Source organism: Paralichthys olivaceus, chromosome 19 (genome assembly GCF_024713975.1).
Source record: "Paralichthys olivaceus isolate ysfri-2021 chromosome 19, ASM2471397v2, whole genome shotgun sequence".
In the NCBI taxonomy this organism is placed as follows: domain Eukaryota; kingdom Metazoa; phylum Chordata; class Actinopteri; order Pleuronectiformes; family Paralichthyidae; genus Paralichthys; species Paralichthys olivaceus.
In genome coordinates, this window is record NC_091111.1 from 18,296,711 (window position 1) to 18,320,922 (window position 24,212).

The following is a 24,212-nucleotide window of genomic DNA, read 5'->3' on the forward strand; positions in this document are numbered from 1 at the left end:
CCCACAACCCGCTCCTCCGAACTCCCTTTCCGTCCCTCCGTCCTCCATCCATCATCCCTTGATTGACCCAGTATCTCCTTCTGATTCAGGACATCATCCTGCAGGTCCACTCCATGGCCTTGTTCTCTTTATTCCCTCTCTGCAGTTTTTTTTTTTTTTTTTCATCACTCTAGCCTGCAGCCATCGACACAGCCCGAGAGCGGCGTCGGGAAACGAGGACACGGTTTAAACCGTGTCACTGCGTCTTCACCGACTCAACCTTGTTTGCTCGCTTGCTCCGTTTTCATTTTAGAGAACGAGATAAATGTCATTTCTTCACTCCGGTGATGCCGGAGCTGCCGAAGGTCTCGGTTCACATTTACATATTTGTCGAGAGAGAAGTCACCGAGTCCAACAAGTTAAGCAAATGGAGTTCGTTTTGTAACTGACTGATCGTCCATGTAAGAGCATCAACAAACCAGACAACAGAGGAACCTGTAGGGTTGTTGAAAGTCTTATTTATCTGTAGGAAACTGTCTTCACCCGTCCGCTTCATTTACGTTCCAAAGACGCTTGAAAAGGCCTCAACTAAATAAATCAGGGACACATTTAAAGAATCTTGCGCTCGATTGTCCCTTCGTCTGTTTTCCTCCTCTCTCGCCGCTTCCATCTCTTTGTGTTTAATCCCGTTGATTGCCACTAACTGAGCGGAAAATGCCGCTAAGATCTGATTCGCTCCAAATGTGGTGGCACTGCAGCCGAGTGGATGGAGGAACTTTTTGATTATTTGAGTTAAAGGATAACAGAGGCACCGAACTGCAGCTCTGGGAGGTTTGAGTGTTGCGTTCCAGGGAAACGTTTGAATAAAGCATTTTAAACCTTAAAATGAATAAACAAATAACTGGAACATGAGCTATATCTATATTTTCACGTATCTGTGGCTTCATCCAAATTTAAGATGATGTGATTCAACAGGGGAAGCTTTGTTCAACTGTGTCTTTTTCACTCTTATATACACACACACACACACACACACACACATAGACACACACTCAAACTAGTCACCCAGTCGTTATCAGCTTAGGCCAGTATGTCCCATAGCTCTGCTATTAACATTCAGACTGATAAAGCTCTTGCAAATCACTCCCTCTGCACTGCATACTGACTGGCCTTAATGGGATGAGGGTATGTGTGTGTGTGGTGAGTGTGTGTGGTGTGTGTGTGTGTGTCTTATGCACACATCAAATTTCTTCTTTCGTAATTGGAAATAGGGAAAACACTCAAAATTTCAATTTGCTAACACCTTGCTGAGATATTTACTCAAAACAACAAAAAGGAAAATAACTCATTTGGAATGTGAAGTCCTAAATTTCAATCAGATGTGTATTAGCGTACTTTTCATTGTTCTTTCATATAGAGACTTTTTCTCAAAGCTCTCCGAGAGGATTTTATTCACCACACTCATACATCAGCCGTCCCACAGCTGCCATTACAGAAACCACAATCTCAAAGAGAACATCTGCTCCTCAGCCAAACTGCTGCTGAAGGTATTTTCATTTTCTTAATGGTGCTGCAAAGTCTCAGCCAGAATTTTTTGCCCCCGCTCTCTTTTCTTATCTCACAGAAGAAAATGTAAAAAAAAAAACATAAAATGAAAAAAGCCACCTTATGGCACATTTGCTCGTTCAGCTTCAGACCTCGAGGCCAAAACAATAACGTCTGAGCTCCTCAGTTCTTGTAGTTTGATTTATAGGCCTGGATGGAGACCGGCTCCATTCGCCGCACACCCGCCACTCTGTCAGCGAGCCGGGCTTCTGTAGATGTGAGAGGAACCTGAACCCGTATAAAACTCTCTGCTTCTGAAACAGTGTCAACCTCCGAGGGGGCAAGCTCGTGTTTTTGTTTGGAAAGAAACGTCAGAATCAGGTCTGTGGTGCTGAACGTTTAACTTCTGTATCAGAGAACAGGGTTTCATCCGCAAAGCAGCAGCAGCAGCAGAAGAAAATATAGAAGAGATTTAAAGAACTAGAGTAGACGTGGTTTGTGTTTCTCTTATTTCATTCAGCCTGTGTTGACAGATTTCTGTCCTGACTCAGATGTGGTCGAGGGTTGTTGTCATTCAACATCTCCAACTATTGGAAAACTGATCATTTGAGTCATTTCCGAGGACAAATGTTAAATATTGAATTGTTTCAGGTTTTAAACTGTGTCTGCTGCATGTTTCCAGCTGTAATGATGTTGGTCTTTTCATCACTGCAGCCGTGTCCCAGCAAACGAGTCGCAGACTCTGTCACCTCAACAAACATCTCATCAATTTCTCCTGTAAAGCAAAAACAACTGCATCCAGCCTCCACATTTCCTCGACAGTTACTTTTACCATTAATAGCTACATGCGTGTTGCATTTGACCGCACCGTGACCTGACAGGCATGTTCTTACCATGACCACATATACAGTATATCATGCATCTCCTGTGTATACATATATAAATACACACAGGAGATGCACAATCATGCTTTTGTTGGTGACACAGTCTCGTTGCCCTGCGGCTTTTTTTTAACAACAAGGAAAAGTTGGGCATCCAAAGATTTAGAAAAAAAAAAAAGAAGCCGACTCATAAATGCACACACTCAGTGCAGCGCTCCTCCGCAGTAACCTAAGGCAGCGGAAGGCACTCGTGATTTAAGGCCTCTAATTAAGTTGCTAACTGCGACTCTATTGCGATTCACATTTTCTTTGTGCCTGGAGGAGAAGCACGATAGATTTTCAGACAGAGAGGAAGAGATATTGAGGCAGAGCGAGGTCACAGTCTGGATGAGGAGGAGGAGGAGGAGGACGGTGAAGTGGCCGGGAACAAAAACACACACACACAAAAAAAAAAAAAGGAGAATTGAGCCAAATTATAGGTTTTATCCGACCGCTGAGCACGGGGGGGTGCTTCCTAACATCACACCAGACGAGCGTGAGAGGGCACGTTCTTGTGACATGCTAATTTATGGAGATGGCGTGCCTGCTCTGTTTTTTTGTTGCTTGGCACAGCAGAATTCGAATCCCTGATGTTGGCTCTGCAGAATCGACTGGTGACTGAAAAACTACCGAGCTACAGTTTGTAATTTCAGAGCTGGCCGAGACACGGCCTTATAGGGGCGAGAGATTTAATAATAAAAAATAAAAAAAAATAAAAAGAAAGGGAGCGCTCCCGAAAGGATGAACAGAATCGACCAGACAACAAAAGGAAAGTGGAGTGTGTCCTCTAAACTAAACAGCAGGTAGCATCAATCTGTAACGACCCACTTCTTTTTCTGGGTCCAGGCTGTGGATCCATGTTTGTTGCTCGGACACAACGAGCCGGTGGGTTTTTTCGGTTTCTCGTCCTGAAAGCAGGACAACAGGATGTGGAGCAAATGCTTAATTATCTCGATGAATATTTCTACGATTAGAAATAGAGGAGGGGCTGTGTGAGAGGACACAGATGTCTGACAAATAAAAAAATATCTGAGGATGCAGACGAGGAGCCACAGAAGAAGAAGACTCTAGAGCTTTTGGTGTCGGTGTCAATCAGCTGTGAAGAAAACAGTTTCTAGGAATCTGCAGTCCACATACTTGTGTTTGTGTATATAAACTAAAAGTCCCTCTTTGACCTTCGGACAGGAAGTCGTCCGGTCCCCCGGTATTCTGTGATAACCTGCAATGTTCAAAAACAAACTTTTAATTCCATCAGCGCGGTGAAAGTTGATGAAACGTGAGCCGAGCGCGCTAATCAGAGTCTGCTGGGCGTCGAGTCCTATCAGTCAAACAAAGTGCATCGTATCACTGCTGTCAGAGGTGGAGGACGGCGGCTCATCTCCTGATTTGTGATGAAAGTTCAACACGAGTTTTGATACGTCAGTGTAAGCCAAACGTAATCTCTGAAAAGTCCCCCTGTTCTAGGTCACCGTGAATTTTTAATTAACGTTTCCTGTCGAGTTTGCAAACAGAATCACTCTGTGTGGGTTTTTTTTAGTTTAATTACTTCTGTTTGGTTTTAAGCATTTTTTTTTTTTTTTTCTTTCATCAGCAGAATATTTCATGGAACCCGCTCTTTATTCGGCTTTTAGCACAAATCTTTAGACCCAGTAATTGATGTGAAAGCCAACTGAGGTCAGGAGAAAATACATAACAGGAGGAATCCTTCCGTCTCGCTGTAGATTCTTGAGACGAGCGCCAGAGCGAGGCCGAGCTCGGTTGTGTAATGTTTGTGCAGCGTTGCAGCGCAGACGAGGTCATAAACTAAACTTTCTTTTATAGCTCTCGGTCTGTAACAAGTCTCATTGCGTCCCGTGTGAAAGAGCTGGATTTAGAGCGTGCTGGATGTCGAGGGTGGAAACTCTTGAAACTGGGCCACGGGGACGTTTGCATCACTGGTCAAACACAACAGCGGACTGTATTAGTTCTAATACAGCTGTGTGGCGCTGCGGGCCTGTTGATGTATTCCACTTCCAGTACTCTCTCTTGTTCCTGGTCTCCAACACCAGACTTTTCATTTGAACCAGTCGATGTAGAGTTTAATGAGTCAACAGTCTCCGCGGTGCGTTTGTTTCTGCCACGTTTGTTGGCACTTTTAATAGAATACACACATTTCTGCTTCTGCTCGACTTCTCCTCGACTTTAATCGAGAGCGCTGATGAATCTGCGTTATTTATTCTTTCTAAAAGTTGCGTAATGTTGCTCAGTGTTTTTAAATTTCATCTGTGGTCAAACGAGCCTGCTGCCTTTGACAGGTCTTTTCTCTTTCATTTTTAATTAAACTCCAGGCAGCGCTACACATATTTAAACGTCTTTCACACACCCTGCTTCGTACACACCCTCAGCTCTCTCTCTCTCCAGTATTTTACTGTATTTCTGCACTTCATTGCTTTGTGTCTCTTTTATTTTACTCGGCAGCTTTTCTTCTCTCGCTGTCTTTTGTTTTGTTCTCCTTAACAGGGATGTAGTGTTTCTCACAGCGGGGCTTTGGGATGCATTTGAGATGGACAGGGGTGAAATGGAAAGGTGTGTGTGTGTGTGTGTTTCTCTCCTCGCCTACCAGGAGAGGAGATTTGTCGTTCATCACGGGGGGGGGGGGTTAGAAAGGGATTGAAAAATACGGATAGACAGATCGAGCTCACAGTTAGCTGGAGGGGAGGAGGAGGCAAAGGTAGAGATGAAGAAATGATGCTTTTTCAACTACGTTCTGCTTGTAATTGTCGGATTTAACGTCATGTCGTCTTGTCTGCGTCCGTCCAAAGCAAACAAACGCTCGGCTCTGAATTCACTCAGGGTGTGTGTGTGTGTGTGTGTGTGTGTGTGTGTGTGTGTGTGTGTGTGTGTGTGTGTGTGTTGTGTTGTGTGTGTGTGTGTTTCTGCTGCAGTGGTCCTGCTTGTGTTCGGGTGAGTTGATTAAATCCATGGTGTAATGGGAAACAAATTATGGCTTGTGCAGCATGATGAGTTGAAGGGGGATAATTAGTATGTTCATCCACCTCTTTGAAGAGGTGTGTGTCTGTGTCTGTGTGTGTGTGTGTGTGTGTTTGTGTGTGTTTTTGTGTGTGTGTGTGTGTGCGTAGTGCCGTTTATGTCCCCATTTACTTATTGCTCTGCAGACGCCCCGCTGTGTATTTCACGGTGCAGTGAAATGTTATTCATGATTAGTTACTTGAGGCGTCGCCACCAGAGTCATCAGCTCTTGATCTGTCAGTGGCTCTAATCATCCAACACACACACACACACACACACACACACACACACACACACACACACACACACACACACATGCATCCAGATCATAGACACAGAAACATGGATGCAGACTCTGGAAACATGAAGCTAACGGAGAAGTGCCTTCATTAAGTTTCAAGAATCTCGTGTGATGACAGCAACAGTTGACAACAATGACTTCCAGGTGAACGGAGGCAGAGCGGACGTCGTCTTCGTGATTTAAAGTTTCGGCTTCTGAGTCCCTGAGAAAACTCTTAAATTGAGTTTTCTGATGAACGACTTTTCTAACACGACTCACTCGGCGTTCTTGTCTTTTTGTCCACAGACCTCGTGGTTGTAATTGAGGATGAATGCAAAGTGTGTGGAAAAAGTTAAAACATGTTAACAGAGGCGGCTCCACTCACAGAACATGTCAAACACCGTGACGTCTTTCAAATGCTCTCTCTGTTACACGTGACCCGGCGTTTCTTCTGGTTGTTCTTTTTGATTAACAGACGCCTCCATCTCTTCCTCTCTTCTTCTTTCTGCAGCGGTATAGGTAGAAACTGGCCGTGGGCTTCTGGCGGCAGCAGCATTCTGGCAGAGTACGGCACCCTGCACCTGGAGTTCATGCACCTCGGCCAGCTCTCTGGAAATCCTGAGTTTGCTCAGAAGGTAACAGAAACGCAGGATTTCCTCTTTTACTCCTGCAGAATTTAAAGATTTCTCGATTAAAATTCCCCCGTGTTTGCCTTTTACTTCCACCGTTTCTTCTTCTCATCAGGTAATGAACATCCGGAAAGTTCTCAACCGCCTGGACAAACCTCAGGGGCTGTACCCCAACTACCTGAACCCCAACAGTGGCCAGTGGGGCCAACGTAAGTCCGCACCGTCTCCTGCTTTCTCTGCACATGTGAACATCTAACATATCGTGGCTCTTCAGGAGGACCACTGTCCTGTCGACCGAGATTCTTCGAAGATCCTCCACAAAAACACACAAACAGCAGGTTCATCTCAGCCTCTTCTCTCCAGATTTACGTTGTCCATGTGTTTTTGGGGAAGCTCCTCACAGCTCCATTTAATGCAAAGGAAGTAACGATGGGTTTGTCCTCTCCGTCTTTTTGCTCCTCCGCCGGTGAAGGGGCGTTAGAGGCTCACCCTTGTCATTTCCTGAGTATTTGCTTCTGTTCGAACAGGTGAAAGCGTCATGTGACATAATATTTACACAAACGTTAGTCAAGCCATTTTCCTTCTGTCGTATTCTCACATTTTCAGTTGCATTTCACTCAAGAGGTGGCTTCTGATTTTCCGCCGCAGTAATCAGAGGGAAACTTTCTGCCTGAACACGGAGTCATCAAGATGAAAATATCAGACCGACTCCCTCTGGGTTAAAACCAACGTCGACTCAGAGTCTGATATCAGCAGCGTTAAACACATTTTGCATTTCCCACTTGAGTGTCACCAAGCTTCGGCCTCTTGGATCTTTTAAAGAAAACTGTTCCGTCACTTGTTCAGATGAAAACCAGGAGAGTGCTTCTGTCATCGGGATCATTATCATCGCTCCAGCGCCTCCAGCTCATGTTTTAAAGAAACTCCTTTTTCTTTAAGAACTTGTCCCCAATTATCATCGATTAATTAAACTTCACTTCTCTTTGTCTTCAGCTCTTCAAACAGCTCTTAAGTCCAATGACTCGTTTTAACTTCACTTTAAATCCAGAACTGAAACATATAGAAGAGATCAAGTCTTTTTTTTTTTAACAACAATTTAAACGATGATTTCTCAGATGTGAGTTCTTGCTGATTTTATGGTTGTGGCTAAAACCCAACCTCCTTGGCAGAGGAGCCAGTTATGTTAGGTTATACGCAGCTTATCGTTATTTACGGAGATTTATTTTGTTGTTTTACCGGCTTTAGAGCGTGAGAGCGTGCCGGACTAATGGTGCAGGGCGGCTGCAGCGTATTCAAACCTCCTCATCCCTCTTGACGACTCACTTTACATTCCTGCAACCTGCTATTTTCCACCATCAGCTCCCATCTCTAATATCAGCGAGTGCACGTGTGTCACACAGTAACAGGATATAATTTCAAATCCATCATCAACCCATGCAGCTGAACGGTTAATGATGATGAGGGGGACCGAGAGGTAAGGCTTTGAGGAAGAGGAGGGATTAGGGCTGTTAGAGAGATACTATAAAATGGAGACGTGTTGTGAGATGTAGTGTGGAAGAGGAATACACAGAGTTACGGTCTCTTTTAATGCCAGCTGTCATGTGTCGGAGGAAACTGTCAGCAGAGCTGGAGATAATGAAAATGACTCTGACAAGGAGCAGGAGTGGGGATGATATCAAAATCCATTTTTAAACTCATCCTTAACGCTTCTGTGAGTGATTTCCTTTCTACCACTGGAGAGCAGACGCTGGACTGGAGTCGCTTTATCAAAAGAGTAGTTGGGTCACAGGGGAGCTGGAACGAATCCCGGCTGACATCGGTTTACAACCCGGGACAGCTCGTGAGTCCATCACTGGGCCGTCCGCTTCTACGCCACGTGTCAAATGACAGCCCGGTATTCAGAGGTGCTTTGATGAACTCAAACACAACTTCAGAGGAATTCTTCTTCAGGCTAATTAGACCAATAACAAACTGACTCTGACTGACGCAAACAAAACAGTTTGGAATCATCACGTCCTCTGTATCGGAGGGAAAAGTCACATGGAGACGAGGAAACCTGAAAAACATGGAAAACTTCAGATTTGAAGTTAATGAAACATAATTATTTTTCACGCCTGATTATTCTTGCGCCCGTTTCTACCTTGAAGAGGTTTGATTCTTTCTTTTTTTTTATCTTAGGCACTAATTTAGAAAGCGTTTGATCCAGTTTTATAATCATTTGTATTTCCTCTGATATGTTTCTGAAGGTAAATTAGAAATATCGTCTGTGAAGGTTAAATACGAACCCTCACATCTGCTCTACTTTACTTTTTCCCGATGCATCGAAACACGGAACAAAACCCCAGACAGCACATCTGCAGTCACAACTGCTGGCATTTATCTGACACACGTTAAAAGAGCCGCTACCTGTGTCTTCATCCACGTAATTTATGCAAATGATGATATATTCAATCTGCTGAATAGAAACTTTCAACAACAGAAAAAAAAATAAAACGTCAGTGAGGGTTTTTCATCCAGAGAGAAATTATGCAACAGCGATGGGAATGCATTTGTTGAATAAATTATGACCTCGGGATGTTTGCAACCTAATGTAGAAAAATATCTCTCTCTCCCCCCCCCCCACCGCAGCCTCCCTGCGATCCTCACCCCTTCTCTCACACACTCATGAAAGCACACGAGTGACTAAGCTGAAGGTTGATGGTTCGATTCCCCCTTTCCCCCAATGTGTGTGTGAAAAACTGCACTGTAAAGAACTTATAGTGGTCGTTTTCAACACTTATGTAAAATAAAAAAACATTTTCCCTTTGCTCGTGGAACGTTCATGTTCACGTCAGGGAGACACTCGCATGTTTCTGTCGCTGCCAGTCGGAGCTGCAGCTCATTAAAAACCTTTGTCGAGTCATTTGACCCGAGAGAGGAACTGCTAATTGTTTCCGTTCTCATCGCAGACAAAAGCCAGATGTTGGCAGATGTTAGTGGGGGGGTAATAGTTCACATCACTTCTCTGATTCTGGATCTGAAAAATGCTTAACTTGTAATTGTTCTTCTCGTCTGTTATTGAAGAGATGTTTGGCAGATCGCTCGCGCTCTATTTTCAGCTGGTGTCGTCTCTGTTGGGTTTCTCTGCCGCTCTCGCTCCTGGTTTGACGCTGAGCTCGTCGACAGCCGGCTCCTCTTAGCGCCCCGCGACCGAAGCATCTTCGCCAGCGGCCTCCTTTCTTTTCTCTTGGACGTGATTGCGGCTGACATTTAATCTCTGCACTCCACAAACAGGGCCGGACTCTGTTAATGACACATGCATATGGATGAGCCTCCGCTGACAATCAGCAGGGCGAGCGCAGGAGCACAGATCAGCTGGATGGACGCTCACAGACACACTCACACACACACTCACACACACACACACACTCGAGAATATTATCAGGTGTGTTTGCGTTATATCACACACACATATCCAGCCCTGCATAATGTGGTGATCGTCTTTGGATCGCAGTTGTAATCTGAACACGCAGATGTGAGTCTGTGTGAGTCTGTGTGAGTCTGTGTGCTTGTGTGTGCTTGTGTGTGCTTGTGTGTGCGTGTTTTAATCTTTGTTTATCTGTGTGTTGCAGATCATGTGTCTGTGGGTGGCCTGGGCGACAGTTTCTATGAGTACCTGCTCAAGGCCTGGCTGATGTCAGACAAGACTGATGAGGAAGGCAAGAAGATGTACTACGATGCCCTGCAGGTAACACACACACACACACACACACACACACACACACACACACACACACACACGCACACACACACACACAGAGAGCAGTTGTGTGTGTGAGGGCTGAGGAGACTCGTTGAGAGGCTGAGAAGTCATTGAATGACCAATAAATTGTTTGTTAGGTGAATTAATCATTTGAGTCATTTAACAAACAACCAAAACAATAATAATAATTATGATTTTTTTTTATAATAATAATAATATGGCGCTAAGGACCTGTTCCAAATCCAATCAGTCAGTTGATCCACCACACGAGATGGAATAATACATTTATTCTCCGATGATCAGGAGCCTGATGGTGAGTTTGAAGAGATGCAAAGATGACGCCACAGGAAAAGTTTCACGTTTTTCACATTTGTGTAAAAAGAAAAGTACCGAGAGGAGCTGAGTGTCAGAACAACAACAGATCTCCTGTGGTGTAAACATAGCCTCCCTCGTTTAAATCAAACCGTGGCGACACGCCGTATCGTTCTGAAACACCCCGGGGAGCAAATACATTACATGGCGACTAAAATACAGATTTAAACACGCAGGGATAGTTTACCCATAATCCCTCACAATCTTCAGGGACGACAGACGGGCTCTGGATGCATTTGTCAGGAAGACGATATCACTGCTGTCGTCAAAGGGTCATTATCCACAGAACATATTAGATGCTGCGGGTTTCAGGTTCATCCCTTCTTCACGATGTCTGTGACGAACTGTGTCGCGGGGCCGATCCCTTCAATGACTCGTTGTGTTTCCCAGGCGATAGAGACCAACCTGATGAGGAAGTCCAGCGGCGGGCTGACCTACATAGCGGAGTGGAAGGGCGGGCTCCTGGAGCACAAGATGGGTCACCTGACCTGTTTCGCGGGCGGCATGATGGCGCTGGGAGCCGACGGGGCGCCCAGCGACAAGACGGGCCATCAGATGGAGCTGGCCGCCGAGATCACCCGCACGTGTCACGAGTCGTACATCAGAACTGGTAAATTCCGTTTGAACGTCACGTTCCCGTGTTCCAGACGTTCTCTCCTGCTGAGCTCCTCGTGTGTGAAAAGAATATTTCCCAGAGTTCATATCTGAAGACGGCTAACAGAAGTTATTTTTCGCTCCACTTGTATTCGAGGCTGTGAAGGATGTCGGGTTTTTACTCGCTCGCACTCGTCGCCCTTTCAGGCGGGAAAGTCCAATTATGGGAAATGGTTTAATTCTAATTTAAGTCTCATTTTAATCGCTTGCCTTAAGTCGACATTATGCAGGTTTTTATTTTTAATCTCCACTCGGATCATTTTTTTTATTTTTCTCTCTCAATCGAATCCGTCCCTGAGTCTAGTTGTGAGTCACTGTGTTTTAAATGCAGCTCTGGGAAATTTAATCATCACCGAGCTCTTAAATAGCTTCGTGTTCCGAGTGAACACTGACCTGAGCCCTGTGACGTCTTACTTCACCCCCTCCCCCCCCCCCGCAAAAAAAACACAAATAACATCAGATATTCTCTTTTCTTCTCGTCATCTTTATGCTGCAGCATTAAGATGTTTGTCTCCGGTGTTTGTTTTTTTTTCATCCACCTCTTTTTCCCGCTGCAGCGATGAAGCTGGGTCCGGAGGCGTTTCGCTTCGATGGCGGCGTCGAGGCCATCGCCACGCGCCAGAATGAGAAATATTTCATCCTCCGTCCCGAGGTCATCGAAACCTACATGTACATGTGGAGGTTCACCCACGACCCCAAGTACAGAGAGTGGGGCTGGGAGGCTGTTCAGGTAAAATATGAGTTTCTGTGATATTTAATTTAACAGTAGCTCAGAGAGAAGCAAGAGGTTTCATTTCAAGAAGGTAAAAACAAATCAGGATGGAAAGAAAACAAACCATCCACTTATTCAGGTTATTTTTATATTCACCCGAAGCTTCAGTGATATTTTAAGCGCATTAATAGCTTGATTGATTTTCTGTCTTCCTGTTGTTCGTCTGTGTTGCCGTCTCTGGTTCAGGCCCTGGAGCAGCACTGTAGAATCGAAGGAGGCTACAGCGGCGTCAGAGACGTCTACGCTTCGTCTCCGAACCACGACGACGTGCAGCAGAGTTTCTACTTGGCAGAGACGCTCAAGTAAGACGCAGAAACTCTTTTATACGCACACCCTTCACTTTCGTCCTCTTATGATTGTGCTGTCGTTGCAGTTTTATGGAGGGACCGGAGCTCTGCCTCCCCCAAACTGTCAACACACACACACACACACACACTCACACAAACGCACACAAACATAAAATACGATGTTTTCATTAATTCAGACGAGGCTCCGGAGAGCTGCGGAGGTCAGTGGCAAGGTCTCTCACACACTGAGCCTCCGAACCTCACCACATTAATTTGACAAATCACACAAACGCAACCGAACGAAGAATAAATGTCATTTTCAAATAATCCAAATGTTTGGGCCTCTAGTCGGCGCTCATCAAATCAATCAATTTGTCATCTCTCGTTAAATCCTCCGACGCTACACCTTCGATATGAAATATTTGATTTCCCAGAAGTAAATCTCTGATGTATTTTCAGTAAAAGAGTCGTTATCGCAGATCTGCTCGTTCACACGTGTGTTTCTCAGACTCTATTTAGAGAATGTCTTCAACTCACCATGGGCAGTTTCCACTTCTCACTTCCTCTCAACAGTCGCCTGACATTTCTACTTAACTGCCCTGTTGTGTGTGTCTGAGTGTGTGTGTGTGTGTGTTAATGTGTGAGGCCACAAACGGCTCTTTAAACGTGTTGTCAGCCGCACAGTGTGATGTCTGTGGCTAATAGGGCTCCTCCTCAGATGGCTCTCCATCTGTGTTCAGCAAGTCGCTCTGTTTAAACCACAAGCAAAGTGTGTGCGCGTGTGTGCAGAGGAGGAAATCCCACTTTTAAATTCATTTTACGTTTAAAACCACAACCACGTGTAATTCTGCCTTTAACTAAAGGAATGTCAGTGACTTTATTCACTTAATTATACGATAAGGAAACTTTCAATATCATTAAATTAGAACATTTCACTCTTTAAAATCCCCAAATGTGAAAACTTTGGATCCACGATGGACATGAAATCGATTTTAAACTAGAGGGCTGCTCGGAGAGTGCACGCCTCCCTCAAAGCTGACGCCTTCATCCACTTCCTCCTTGTCTCATGCTCCGTATCACTCAGTGGATCACAAAAATACAAATAAGTTCTCCCTCGACCCGTGTTCCACCCGTCCACCAAACTTTGTGGAAATCAGTTTTTGTATTTTTGTATTTATCGTCCTCTATCGTTTCCTTTACCTCCGTCTACATCTTTACATCCTCCATCTCTTCCTCGTCTTCCCCTCCTCTTCCTCGTCTTCATTCTCTCCCGCACCAGGCAGCCGTTTACAGGAAGTCAAGGTTAGGCTAACAGAGCCTGATGGGGGGGGCGAGCCGCCATCCAATCCAGCTTTTTTATAGGCTGTAAATTTTAACTCACGTCACCTCTATTCCTGATTAACACACACACGCACACACACACACACACACACACACACACACACACACACACACACACACACACACACACGCACAGTGAGATGTCTGGATTCCGTTTGCAATCTGTGTTGACCTGAGGATCACAAAGTCATTAAAGTGCGAGATTATTTTTGTAGATGTGATTAAAATGTTCTGAGGAAGCGTTGAAAAAAAATAAGAAAATGAAAATATCTCATTAGCATCATCTCGTACGAAAATCCCTCGGCAGACGATAAATCCACAGACAGGAAGACGAAGGTGATTGATGAGCGGCCTGGACGGTAGCTCATAGTTTCCTCATCTGTCATATCCCATGATGCCACAGTGCGACCTCCCCGCACACAGAGGATATTGATCCCATTTAGCAGCGAAGCCTCAAGTCTTGTCTCTCAAATGTTTCTCTGGGAATTTGGCATCGAGCAGAACCACGTCCTGTTTTCATCTCCTCTCCGCTGCCAAGGACACGGACGTACTTCACACGGCTGCCGGCCGTCAATCACTTACTGCTCTCTACGCATCGGAGGAGGAGGAGGAGGAGGAGGTGTGGTTGACGGCTTCTCGTACATCGAGTTTCTCATCTGAATTATTTACTCGTTTTCTTAAACTGTTTCATAAAACCTGACGCCATCGAGCCGCGGGATTAAATCACCTCGCGTTTGGTGTGAAGCCACGCCCTCTCCTCGCTCTCAGGCCCGCATCTGTTTCATCGCTGCTCCTCTGGCATCGAACGGTGTGAAGCCCGCACGTTTAAGAACACACGAGGACGAGAAGAGTGGAGGCGTGTTGGTTTAATTAAAACAATGTTCACCCACAAGACTTCAACTCGTTTTACCTCGTTTCTGATGAAATCAGATCAAAATCAGTCACCGGGAAAAAAAAACATCACACAAATCTGTGAGGTCGCGTGAATCAAGTGGCATTGTGGGTAACGTAGGCTCCAGAAAGCAGAGAAAGAGCAAAATGTTTTTTTCTGGGTGAGGTAATAAATCAACGTTCTCGACGTGAACATTTGATCTGAGCAGCGTCAGATAGATGAAGACTCCCATGATCCCGCGCTGCTTCATGACGTCATCCAACCAGGTCTAATGTTCATTGTTTTGATTGACAGACCTCGAGCGGGCGGAGTCACGACGTGTTTTAAACACGCGATCATTGTTTAATTGGTTTCTCTCTCTCTCTCTCTCCGGCAGGTATCTCTACCTGCTGTTCTCTGACGACGACCACCTACCGTTCGACCACTGGGTCTTCAACACCGAGGCCCACCCCCTGCCCATCATCAGGAAGGACAAAACAGAAATACCCAACGAGGTGGAGTAGTGGGCCGTCCTCCGCTGACTCCTCCCAGTTGAAAACAGAAAAAAAACAAGTGCGAGAACCTCTGATCCTGTAAACCTGAGCCTCCAGCTGGAGTCACTGTCCGACGCCCCTCGATCGGATTTCACTTTTTATTTTTAACGGGATCTGAACTGAATTCAAGCTGCGTTGGAGCTGAGTTCTCGCTGTCGAGTCCAGTTTTGTTGTTGTGTTTTGTTTTTCTTAATTTTGAGCTCCGACACTGACGCGGGCCGACGCGTGAACTGTCGGATGAAGCGCCAACTTGAGCGGAATCGTCCCGGGATGAGTTTAAAAAGGACGATGTGGTAAATGACAGGATGACGCAGCGATTATCCTCAGACTGTTAGTTTTTAATTCTCTGATTATCAAAGTTGTTCTTTCTGAAGATGTTATTAGATTTTTCATTTATCGCGTTTTTTGCGGCTCATTCAGTCCGACTTTATGACCAATTGTCACGTGACGCGTCAGTCGTCGTGTTGTCAGCGGACGCAGCACGGTTTGTTTTACGTGAGGAAGAAAACTGACGGGACGTGAACCTGGACACAGAGGACGCTGGGTTTTTTTTTTGGGAGCTGAACCCAGAAAGACTCCGGCTTTTGTTTTCCTGTCTGCTGTACGGTTTCCTTATCTGAAGAGGAACCATCGCCGTCACCACCACCCGACTTTCGCATCGTCTCCTTGTTTTTTTTTTGTTTTTTTTTAAACACGTGGTTGTTTCAGCGTGGGAGTAAAGACGCAGCACAACCCGAGCCTCTTTTTATAAACTGTCTGCTTCCCACCCATCTGACTGCCTCCCTCCCTCCCTCCGAGTCTGTTGGACGCAGGACGAGCGGCCGACCTGTCAGTGATTCCCCACCCCACCCCCCCCTCCCCACCCCCAGGACGTTTACACAAAGCCGGTCCTCTTCTTCTGCTCATCTCGTCCTCAGTTCGGCTGGAGTCTTGGATTTATTTCTCCTTCCTCACGTTTGAGCCAACGTCTCTGAGGTTTGACCGATGACAGAAACCTCCAAACTGTTTCTGGAGCTCTGAGGTTGATTTGAGTCTTGACACTGAACAAACTCCCTCTGGAACGGTTAATGTCTCTAAATCTAAATATTTCAGTTGATAGTATTTGTACGATCTGATTGGAGGTTCAGTAGTGAAATCAGTATCGGTCAGACCTTCTTCTTCTTCTCGTCTCTGTCCTCATTCCAGCGTAGAACCGGCTGCAGGATCTTCTCTCCTCTGTGAGGAGACGCAGACGCTCGACTGTAATATTTCACCTGCACACACACACACACACACACACACCAGACTGATTCAATACAGCCTTGCCATTCCGTTGTTACCCTCCTCATCCTCCAGAGGTCGACTGATCGCGCTCACCCGACATTTCTTTTGGTATTTTTACGGTAACGTTCCCTCCAGACGCCGCACAGAACTGTAGCCAGATTAAATCAGTTTTAGTCTTCGACTTAGTGCCTTCACTGTTGATGAGGAGAGAGAGACGGCTCAAACACACACTCACACACTCACACACACACACACACACACACACACACACACAGAGGAGAGGAGCTTGAAAACGTAGCTTTAAGTGACGTTCCCACACTTCACAGGAGGAGTAAACCAAAACTAGAACCCGGATAAAAGGATCGGTCTCAGTTTTTTTTTTTTTTATTCTGATGTTCAGTGGAAACTGAGGTAATAAATCAGCACAAGAGTCGTTGGAAACGTCTCAGACGAAGATGAGACGAGCGCAGGTTCGTCTGAGGATCCGTCTCAAACAGGTTGAATCACTGAAGCACCAGGATTCTGTCTCCCAGACGCCAAGCATCGTTTATACCACAGGCTGGCTCACACTGACATCTAGTGGTGAGAGTGAGTTATTACACTGCACCGGAGACCTGGGCTTTATGACTCGTTCATATTTATATCAGAGTTTTTTTTTTATTTTTAGCTTTAGACACAAAAACAAGCAAATTTGAACCTCGGTCACTAGTTTGCTGCTCGTGAGAGAAATGATGACCTGGATCTGTAAATTCATATTTTGCTCCTTCAAATGTTTAGTTCTGGTTTTTATCAATTTGAGCTTTTTAATTTTGTTTATTTGAACCATAATCTGTAGATAAATATGGACGACACATCTCCTCTTCCTCCCGCTATCCAGAAATGAAGCTGAAGTGTCTCAGGTACGAATCTCATGCAGCCGTCAGTTCAAATAACGAGCTCCTCTCAGCTGTCCTACTCTTAGTTTGGTCCATGTCCCATCCATTAACATTGTGAAGGCAGGATGTATGAGCAATGCTGCAGCCAGCCACCAGGCGGCAATCAGGATGCTTTGGCTTCACTTTTTGGGAGCTGTCGTGTCGTCCATCTTTACAAACAGCAGAAACGTGCCGGGTCCTCCTCTTCTTCATGAGCTTTAATAAAAGTTCGGGTCGTCACTGTGAGATCCGACCGACGAGAAAGTTCAAACTACAGAACACTCACGAGGAACATTTGTTGATTTTTGGTTCTATCGACTGAACCGAGCGACAGCTCAGCTCAGATGTGTCGAGCAGCAGAACAACACCGACGAGTCCAACACATTTTTTAACGTCCACGCGTTCAAAGAGTCTCCGTTACAGAAAAGACGCTGATGACAGATTTATCTCAGAAGCTGAAAGAAATGAAAAGTAAAGTTGGAAACTTTAGATTTAAAAACTTTTCCTCAAAACCAAAAACAACAATGAGCCGTTGTCACGTAACGACCGACACAGACATATCAGTCCGTCACTTTCCCGATGAGTTGACTTCCTGAGCCGTGAGCAGATTCTTTATCTCTCTGTACAGACGACCGCGTGTTTCAGGCATTTTGTTCTTTGACCCATGTGATGGTTTGTTGTGCTGGTGGATTTTTTTTTTTTTTTTTTTTGCTGCCTGTGTTAATTTATTCTGTAGTAGTGAACATAGAACTCAGAGGTGTTGGGATGTGACCCCCAGGTGGCGCCGTGGGCTCAGTGTGTCGGAAAACACCTTTAAAACAACACCGCGTACCTGAGTTTTTGAGGTGGAAATTACCCATAATCCTCGATAGTGTTGCTTTAAAGGTTATTTCACATTTATCTGCCCCAAAAAGAAAAAACATCTTGAGCCGATCATCTGTGAAGCTTCCACCGTCATCTTACAATCACTTAACGATGTTTTTATAAAATGCTCGGCTTCACGGCTGAAGGAATCTTAGAGGAAGCACCTGGGAGTGAGAGGAACAACCTGTACAGGAGGATAGGAGCCGAATGAATGTACGATCCAATGTGAAGTGAAGAATATTTTATATGTCTCTGTTAATTCACGTCTCTTGTGCTTTGATGTCTTTTATTTTGTTGTTTTTCTTCTTTTTATCTCGTAAAGCACAAACAGTGACGCAGGTTCGTTTGTAGAATGACAGGAAACGATTTTGTTGTTTAGTTCTGACGCTGCGACGAGCAGCTGTTACTGTAGGAAATGATCCAAATCAGACATGTTTGGGTTTGTCGGGGGGTTTTTTTCAGCGTCGTGGCGTAAACCAAGTGGATGTAAGTGTTAATCGTACGGTGAAGTGTTAGCGTACCGAAGCTGCTCGATGGGAATTCAGAGGAAAAGGAGACAAACGAGAATCTTTCCTTTCAGATTCTGCGATGGTTGAAAATTTTAAAGTCAAGGATATTTAAGTTTCTGATGAAACTGAAGAGTTCAGGGTCGTTCTGGTTTAATTTGTAGTTTGTTCACTTGACAAGTTAAGATGTTTGTTTGTTTTTTATCTTATTGGCTCAAAGTAAATTGTTTGTGAAGTGGCTCAGACACATGTTTAGTTTCATTTCAATTTCAAAAAGAGGAAAGTTTGGAGTAACTTTTCCTTTTCCAGCCTCAGAGTTAACGTTAAAGCGCCGTAAGATTTATACAAATTAAGTAACTTTTGTTTGTAATGATTTGAAATGGAGAGAAAAAGCAAAAAAAATTGTCCCAACCAGAGGATCATGGGAGTTTAAAAATAAAAATGATTAAGAACGATCAGAAAAGATCAAATCGATTAATATATTCGTGTTCGTGTCTTCAGATTTCTGACCCAGGACAAACAAACACTCACACACACACTGTCGTTCATTTTTAATTAAACTACGGATACGCTCTCGAGTCGCCCTCTGGTGGTAGCATTCATTTCTTCGTCTTGAAACCTCCACACAGAACAACGTTTAACTTCTGATTTGATTTGAGTTCGTTAACTCTGATGACGTCTGTCGTACACGGTGGAGGGTTTCATGTCGTCATCTTTTCGCCGTGGTGACTGTGGTGGTTGAAGTCTTAAGCATTTTACCAAAGTCTGTTCACGAGTATTTGAACGGACCGGATCGAGGGTGTAGGTTTACAGTCTCCGTCCCCGTGTTGAGATTTGTTCGTACAATTCTGCAGAACATTTCAGAATTAAAGTCTCGTAAACGTGCCCCCGTATTTAAGAAGCGGCGACGGACAGAAACGGTTTCGACTTATTCGGAATTAAAGGGCTGATTTACTGCGTTTCCCAGAAGTCAGAATCTTTACGCTCCACATGTGGTTGGACTTATCTCCTGGAGTATTTATTTTTTCCTGTGTGTCACTTCCTGAACAGACAGGAAGTGCCGAACGTAGGCGATCATGCTTCAGCTCCACACTGTCGGACATCAGGCACCTGGTCGTTCTCTTGTTCTCGTCTTTGGTGATTTTTACTAAATATTGTGTTTTAACGATCTGTTGCGTTACAAAGCTTTTCAATCGGTGAAGGTTAAAGGGCAATGCCGTCCATTTTGGGAATTCCCTAATTTAAAATGCTCCACTTTTCCTTTAAGAAACTAAAGATTAAGTAAAACTGACGTGTCCTCAAACAATCTTGATTCTTAAAATGTTTGGCATTTTACTTTAAAAAGGTTTAAACGTGAGAAACAACCTCAGAAATGTATCTGTACAAAATATTGCTGATAATCATTCCATTGCACATAGTTTACTTTGTGTTTTTATGCAATATTTTAATTTTGTTGGGGAAATTTGTTTTATTGTGTTAATAATATAATTATTATTATTATTATTATTGAGAAAGAAAAATTGTAAATATTCCATCTGGCAAATGGGCCGATCTACATTTGTATAAAAATCTTCTGAACTTATGGATTAAAAATGATATTAATAAGCAGCAGACTTTTTAATAAACTATATTTGTTACACTTCTATTGTGAATAAAGAATCTTTTAATAAGTTTGGATCTGTGTTGTTATTTGATCCTTCAGGTTTGTTTTTCAGTTTGTCCCGTTCACTTTCAGATTCTGTGAAGATTCGTTTCTTTATTTGGTCACTTTAATATTTATTGTTCCTTATTTTATCTTCCTCTCTTTTTGCTACAAATAACAATGCACATTTCTTTATATTGGAATATATATATATATAATATGTGTGTTTATAAATGTATATAAAGCCTTATTTTTATCATTTATATTGTATTTATTAAGACATATTTTGTAGATTGTGTACAGTATAGAGCACATCAGGTAAACAACATCTTCATAGGTTAAGTATAAGATCATTATTAATGAATGATTTATGGAGAACGGCTGAAATGAAATAAGTTTGTTCTTCTAACTCTTTTTCAAATATGTAGAATAAATCATTTAGTGTCTGTATAATTTCAGTTTTTATTTATTTACATGTTTGAAATAAATAAAAATGAACGAATAGTCCGAGCATTGGTTTGATAACTTCCTCAAATGTCAGAAACCATACTGAAGTAAAAAAAATTATTTAACGTGTACTTTGACTTTTTAGTTTTGTCCACGTCCCACTCACTAACATGGTCCTGTACTGCAGCCGGCCACCAGGAGGCGAATGAGACACTTTAAGAACGTGTGTTCATGTTTCCAGCCTCAAACAAGATTCATGAAAGAAAAGTGTCCCGGACTCTTCGTCCTCTGTTTCCCGACACAACTCGTTTACTTACTTGAAATAATTCTGCGTCTTATCTCGACTCTGAGAGACTGAGGACGTCTCTGTTATCGGCCTGAAGCTGAAAAGAGACAGTGAGACAATCGCTTCCTGACAGGACTCCATTTTTATTAAGAGACATTTCGTCCACAGAGAAACAGACGATCCAGACACGACTCCTCTGACTCTGGATCTGCTGATGAACTGATCTTTGAATAAACACTGTCTCTCTCTTTCCTTCATCTTTTACTGAGCGGCGGAGACGAGATGGACTTCACTTCTCTTTCCTCGTGCTCCTGTCTTTTACTCTCTCGTTTAATTCTCTCACAGAAAAGGTTTCTCGTAAACATTTTGATGGACGTTTGTCACTGAGCAGGTTCCTGTCGGATTCAGCAGCTGAGCTTGAACTCAGTCTTCTCACAGACGTAAAGTAGATCCAGTGATTGAATTTCTCTGATAAATTATAAGAGAAGAATACTGAGAGCTGTTTCAGATCACAGCTGCTGTGTGTGTGTGTCTGTTGTGTAACTAACTTTCTTTAACATTGCTACATGAACCATTTTTCAACTGATATTTGAGTTTGTACAATTTAAAAACTCGAATCTTGCAGATTTTCTTCTTTTTCAAGGTGTTTTTTTCTTTTCAGCCGCTGGTTCAGGACGTTTTCTGACATTTAAGTGATCAAACCACTTCCTGTTTCCTTTTAAACGTCAGCTCTAAGAACCAGACGATCGTTGTCGGGCCTTAAGGATCTTTGACTTCTAGTTCTTAATCAACAAAAAGAGGATAATTGTCAGGTTTTCCCTCTTTTTCTTCTTCTTATTATTATTCTACCTGTTGAGTTTCTACAATAGGAGCTAGTCGGTCATGTGCAGGATTGTCTCACTCTAGTTGTTCTTGATCTCAGGTCGTATATTCTGTCAGTATCTCTATATATTGTGTCAGTATCCTGAGTTTACTGCACTGTACTCCTGAGTACAACTAGAGGGCAGCACAGGACCAAGCAAAGAGCAGCTTCCTGAATCTGACGTTTGTTTTCATCGAAAATCTTAATGCTCATTCAACTCAGTTTCTTCTTCTCCGTCTAAGCTCAAGACATCTTTCTTCTTCTTCTTCTTCTCCTCTTCCTTCTTCTTCTTCTTTTCCTGAACCTCTCTCAGTTTGTCTCATTTGATTTTCTTTGGGTTTTAACTCGGCGTCCTCCCTCCGGCATCATAACCACTCAGGGCCGGAGCCGTCTAAAAGCCTGATGGTGTCTAAAAGCCCAGAAAAGTCTGTGCAGCTTATCGTCCCATTACCTCCAGCACAAAGGTGTCCTGTCCTCAGAGAGAGAGGGGGAGAAAGAGAGAGAGGGGGAGAGAGAGGGAGAGGAGAGGAAAAACCCTGAGGCCTGTTTGCTTGAGTGCACGAGGACAAGTTTGAGAATCTGCTCAGGTTCACACTGTTTAGATCGAGCTCTGGGATCTGGTGATGATAAAAAGATGAATCAATAAAAAGCATTAAGTCGTGTTTCTTTCTTTTCTCGTCTCAGGTTGATGGATCGGCTCAGATCGGTTTAATTGAAGAGGAAATGAGGTTAAATGTGTCGACGCCTCAGGGGAATCACTCTCTCTCTCACTCTCTCTCTCTCTCACTCACTCACTCGTTCGTTCGTTTGCTGCTTTTCTTCTGTCGAGTCGTCCAGAGAGATGAAGAACGATCAGATGTGTCAGTGATTCGATCTGATGAAATAAGTTTTTAATCCTGAAGCTCGCTGCAGAATTACAGTGACAGAAAACTGTGAATGAGAAAGAGAGAAAATATATTAGTGAGACGAGTGTTTCTGTGTCTCACAGAGTGAAGCAGCGTCTGACAGTAAATATCAATAGAAGTGTGTGTGTGTGTGTGTGTGTGTGTGTGTGTGTGTGTGTGTGTGTTTTCTAGACACCATGTGGCCTCTGGATCTTCAGATTAGAATCTATTTTAAATCTTATTATGTAACTGTTATTATTCTCTGTGGTAACGTGAGTGACACAGATTATAAAACCTGGTGATATACAAATACACATGTACATCACTGTAAGTACAACAGTGAATTAAATTAAATGTTTTTCTTTACGCTGAACGGATTAAACATACAAACATACAAATATTAAGAACAAACCTACATGTAGTCATTTTTACTCTCAGCTGATGTTGAACTGTGATACAAACGTGGTGTTGGAGTAAATGAAATTAAAACAGCTGATTGTTTCTAACATTATCTGAATGTAGAGATTATTTTTAGAGTTTAAAGAGTTGGACTTCCATCGTGAGATTAAATCAAGTTTTGTTCAGATTCAGTGTTAAAGTCACAAAGTGAAATCAGACAAACAAACAGATCCTGTTTCCTGACTGGATTTTATTTTGATGTAAAATGGTTTTGCTGCATCTGAAGCCACTTCACCACCAGGTCACGTCTCTGATCAGGTGCAGAACATGTGACGTGTGGATTCTCAGATGTCCACGTTGTCCACCACAGTTGTCTTGTTTGAAACTGAAATCTCAGACATTCCACTTGTCCGGTGACTTGATGGACATGAGCCTGTCCCTCATTAATAATAATTAGCTCCTGCAGCAGCCGCAGCAGCAGCAGCATCAGGCTGGAACTGCTCTCACACTCTGTTGTGTCTTCATGTGAGTCTCAGTTGTGTCATTTCACTGTGTGAGTTCGTTTTCACTGGATCTGACAGATCTGCTCTGAATTGATCAAATGCTGCGTTTCCTCTGTAAGACTCACACAATCACCTCCTCTGAAGTCGTGCAATTACGTTTCCACTTGATTGTTTGCCCTCCAGTGTGAACGCAGCTCACTGTATATTTCAGGGAGCACCGAGAGATTAGATTCTCGTGGTTATTATGTTGTCAACTTTATTACTTTTTGGGCGAGCCGCCGGCCTGCTCCTAATTGAATTGTGGTATTCTGTATTCCCTCGGAGAGAGGAAGCTCAAACCTACAAAATATTCCAATTATTAAGCTTGAAGAGGTGAAGCATGCTTTAATTTCACATCCTCTAAAAATAGAAACACAGATGGATGACAAACACAAAGTGTGTGTGTGTGTGTGTGTGTGTCTGCAGACACAGAATCAATCCCCGGTGCACAACAGAGAACAATACAGAGCAGTCCATCATTGTGTTGAACAAGATACAATCCATATTCCCACAGCTCTCCTCATTTTCATTTTTTCTCCAACACCAGCTCCACCAGTCATCGCGTGTCAGAAACACAAACACGAAGCTGCACACGCTAACACACACATGATCTGTCTTCATGAGTCGGGCTGAGCTCCGTCACGCTGC

General features: G+C 43.7%; 1 protein-coding gene across 1 annotated transcript in view; it reads left to right on the forward strand.

Moving 5' to 3' along the window:
* man1a1 (mannosidase, alpha, class 1A, member 1) overlaps positions 1 to 20,172 on the forward strand; it is a 90,141-nt gene extending 69,969 nt beyond the window's left edge. The window contains exons 6-12 of the mRNA XM_020103700.2: positions 6,245 to 6,368; positions 6,478 to 6,571; positions 9,974 to 10,089; positions 10,867 to 11,086; positions 11,688 to 11,860; positions 12,089 to 12,204; positions 14,799 to 20,172. Of these exons, the coding sequence (XP_019959259.1) occupies positions 6,245 to 6,368; positions 6,478 to 6,571; positions 9,974 to 10,089; positions 10,867 to 11,086; positions 11,688 to 11,860; positions 12,089 to 12,204; positions 14,799 to 14,925 (970 nt within the window). The 3' untranslated portion in view covers positions 14,926 to 20,172. The remainder of the gene's footprint in view (positions 1 to 6,244; positions 6,369 to 6,477; positions 6,572 to 9,973; positions 10,090 to 10,866; positions 11,087 to 11,687; positions 11,861 to 12,088; positions 12,205 to 14,798) is intronic.
* The last annotated feature ends 4,040 nt before the right edge of the window (positions 20,173 to 24,212 follow it).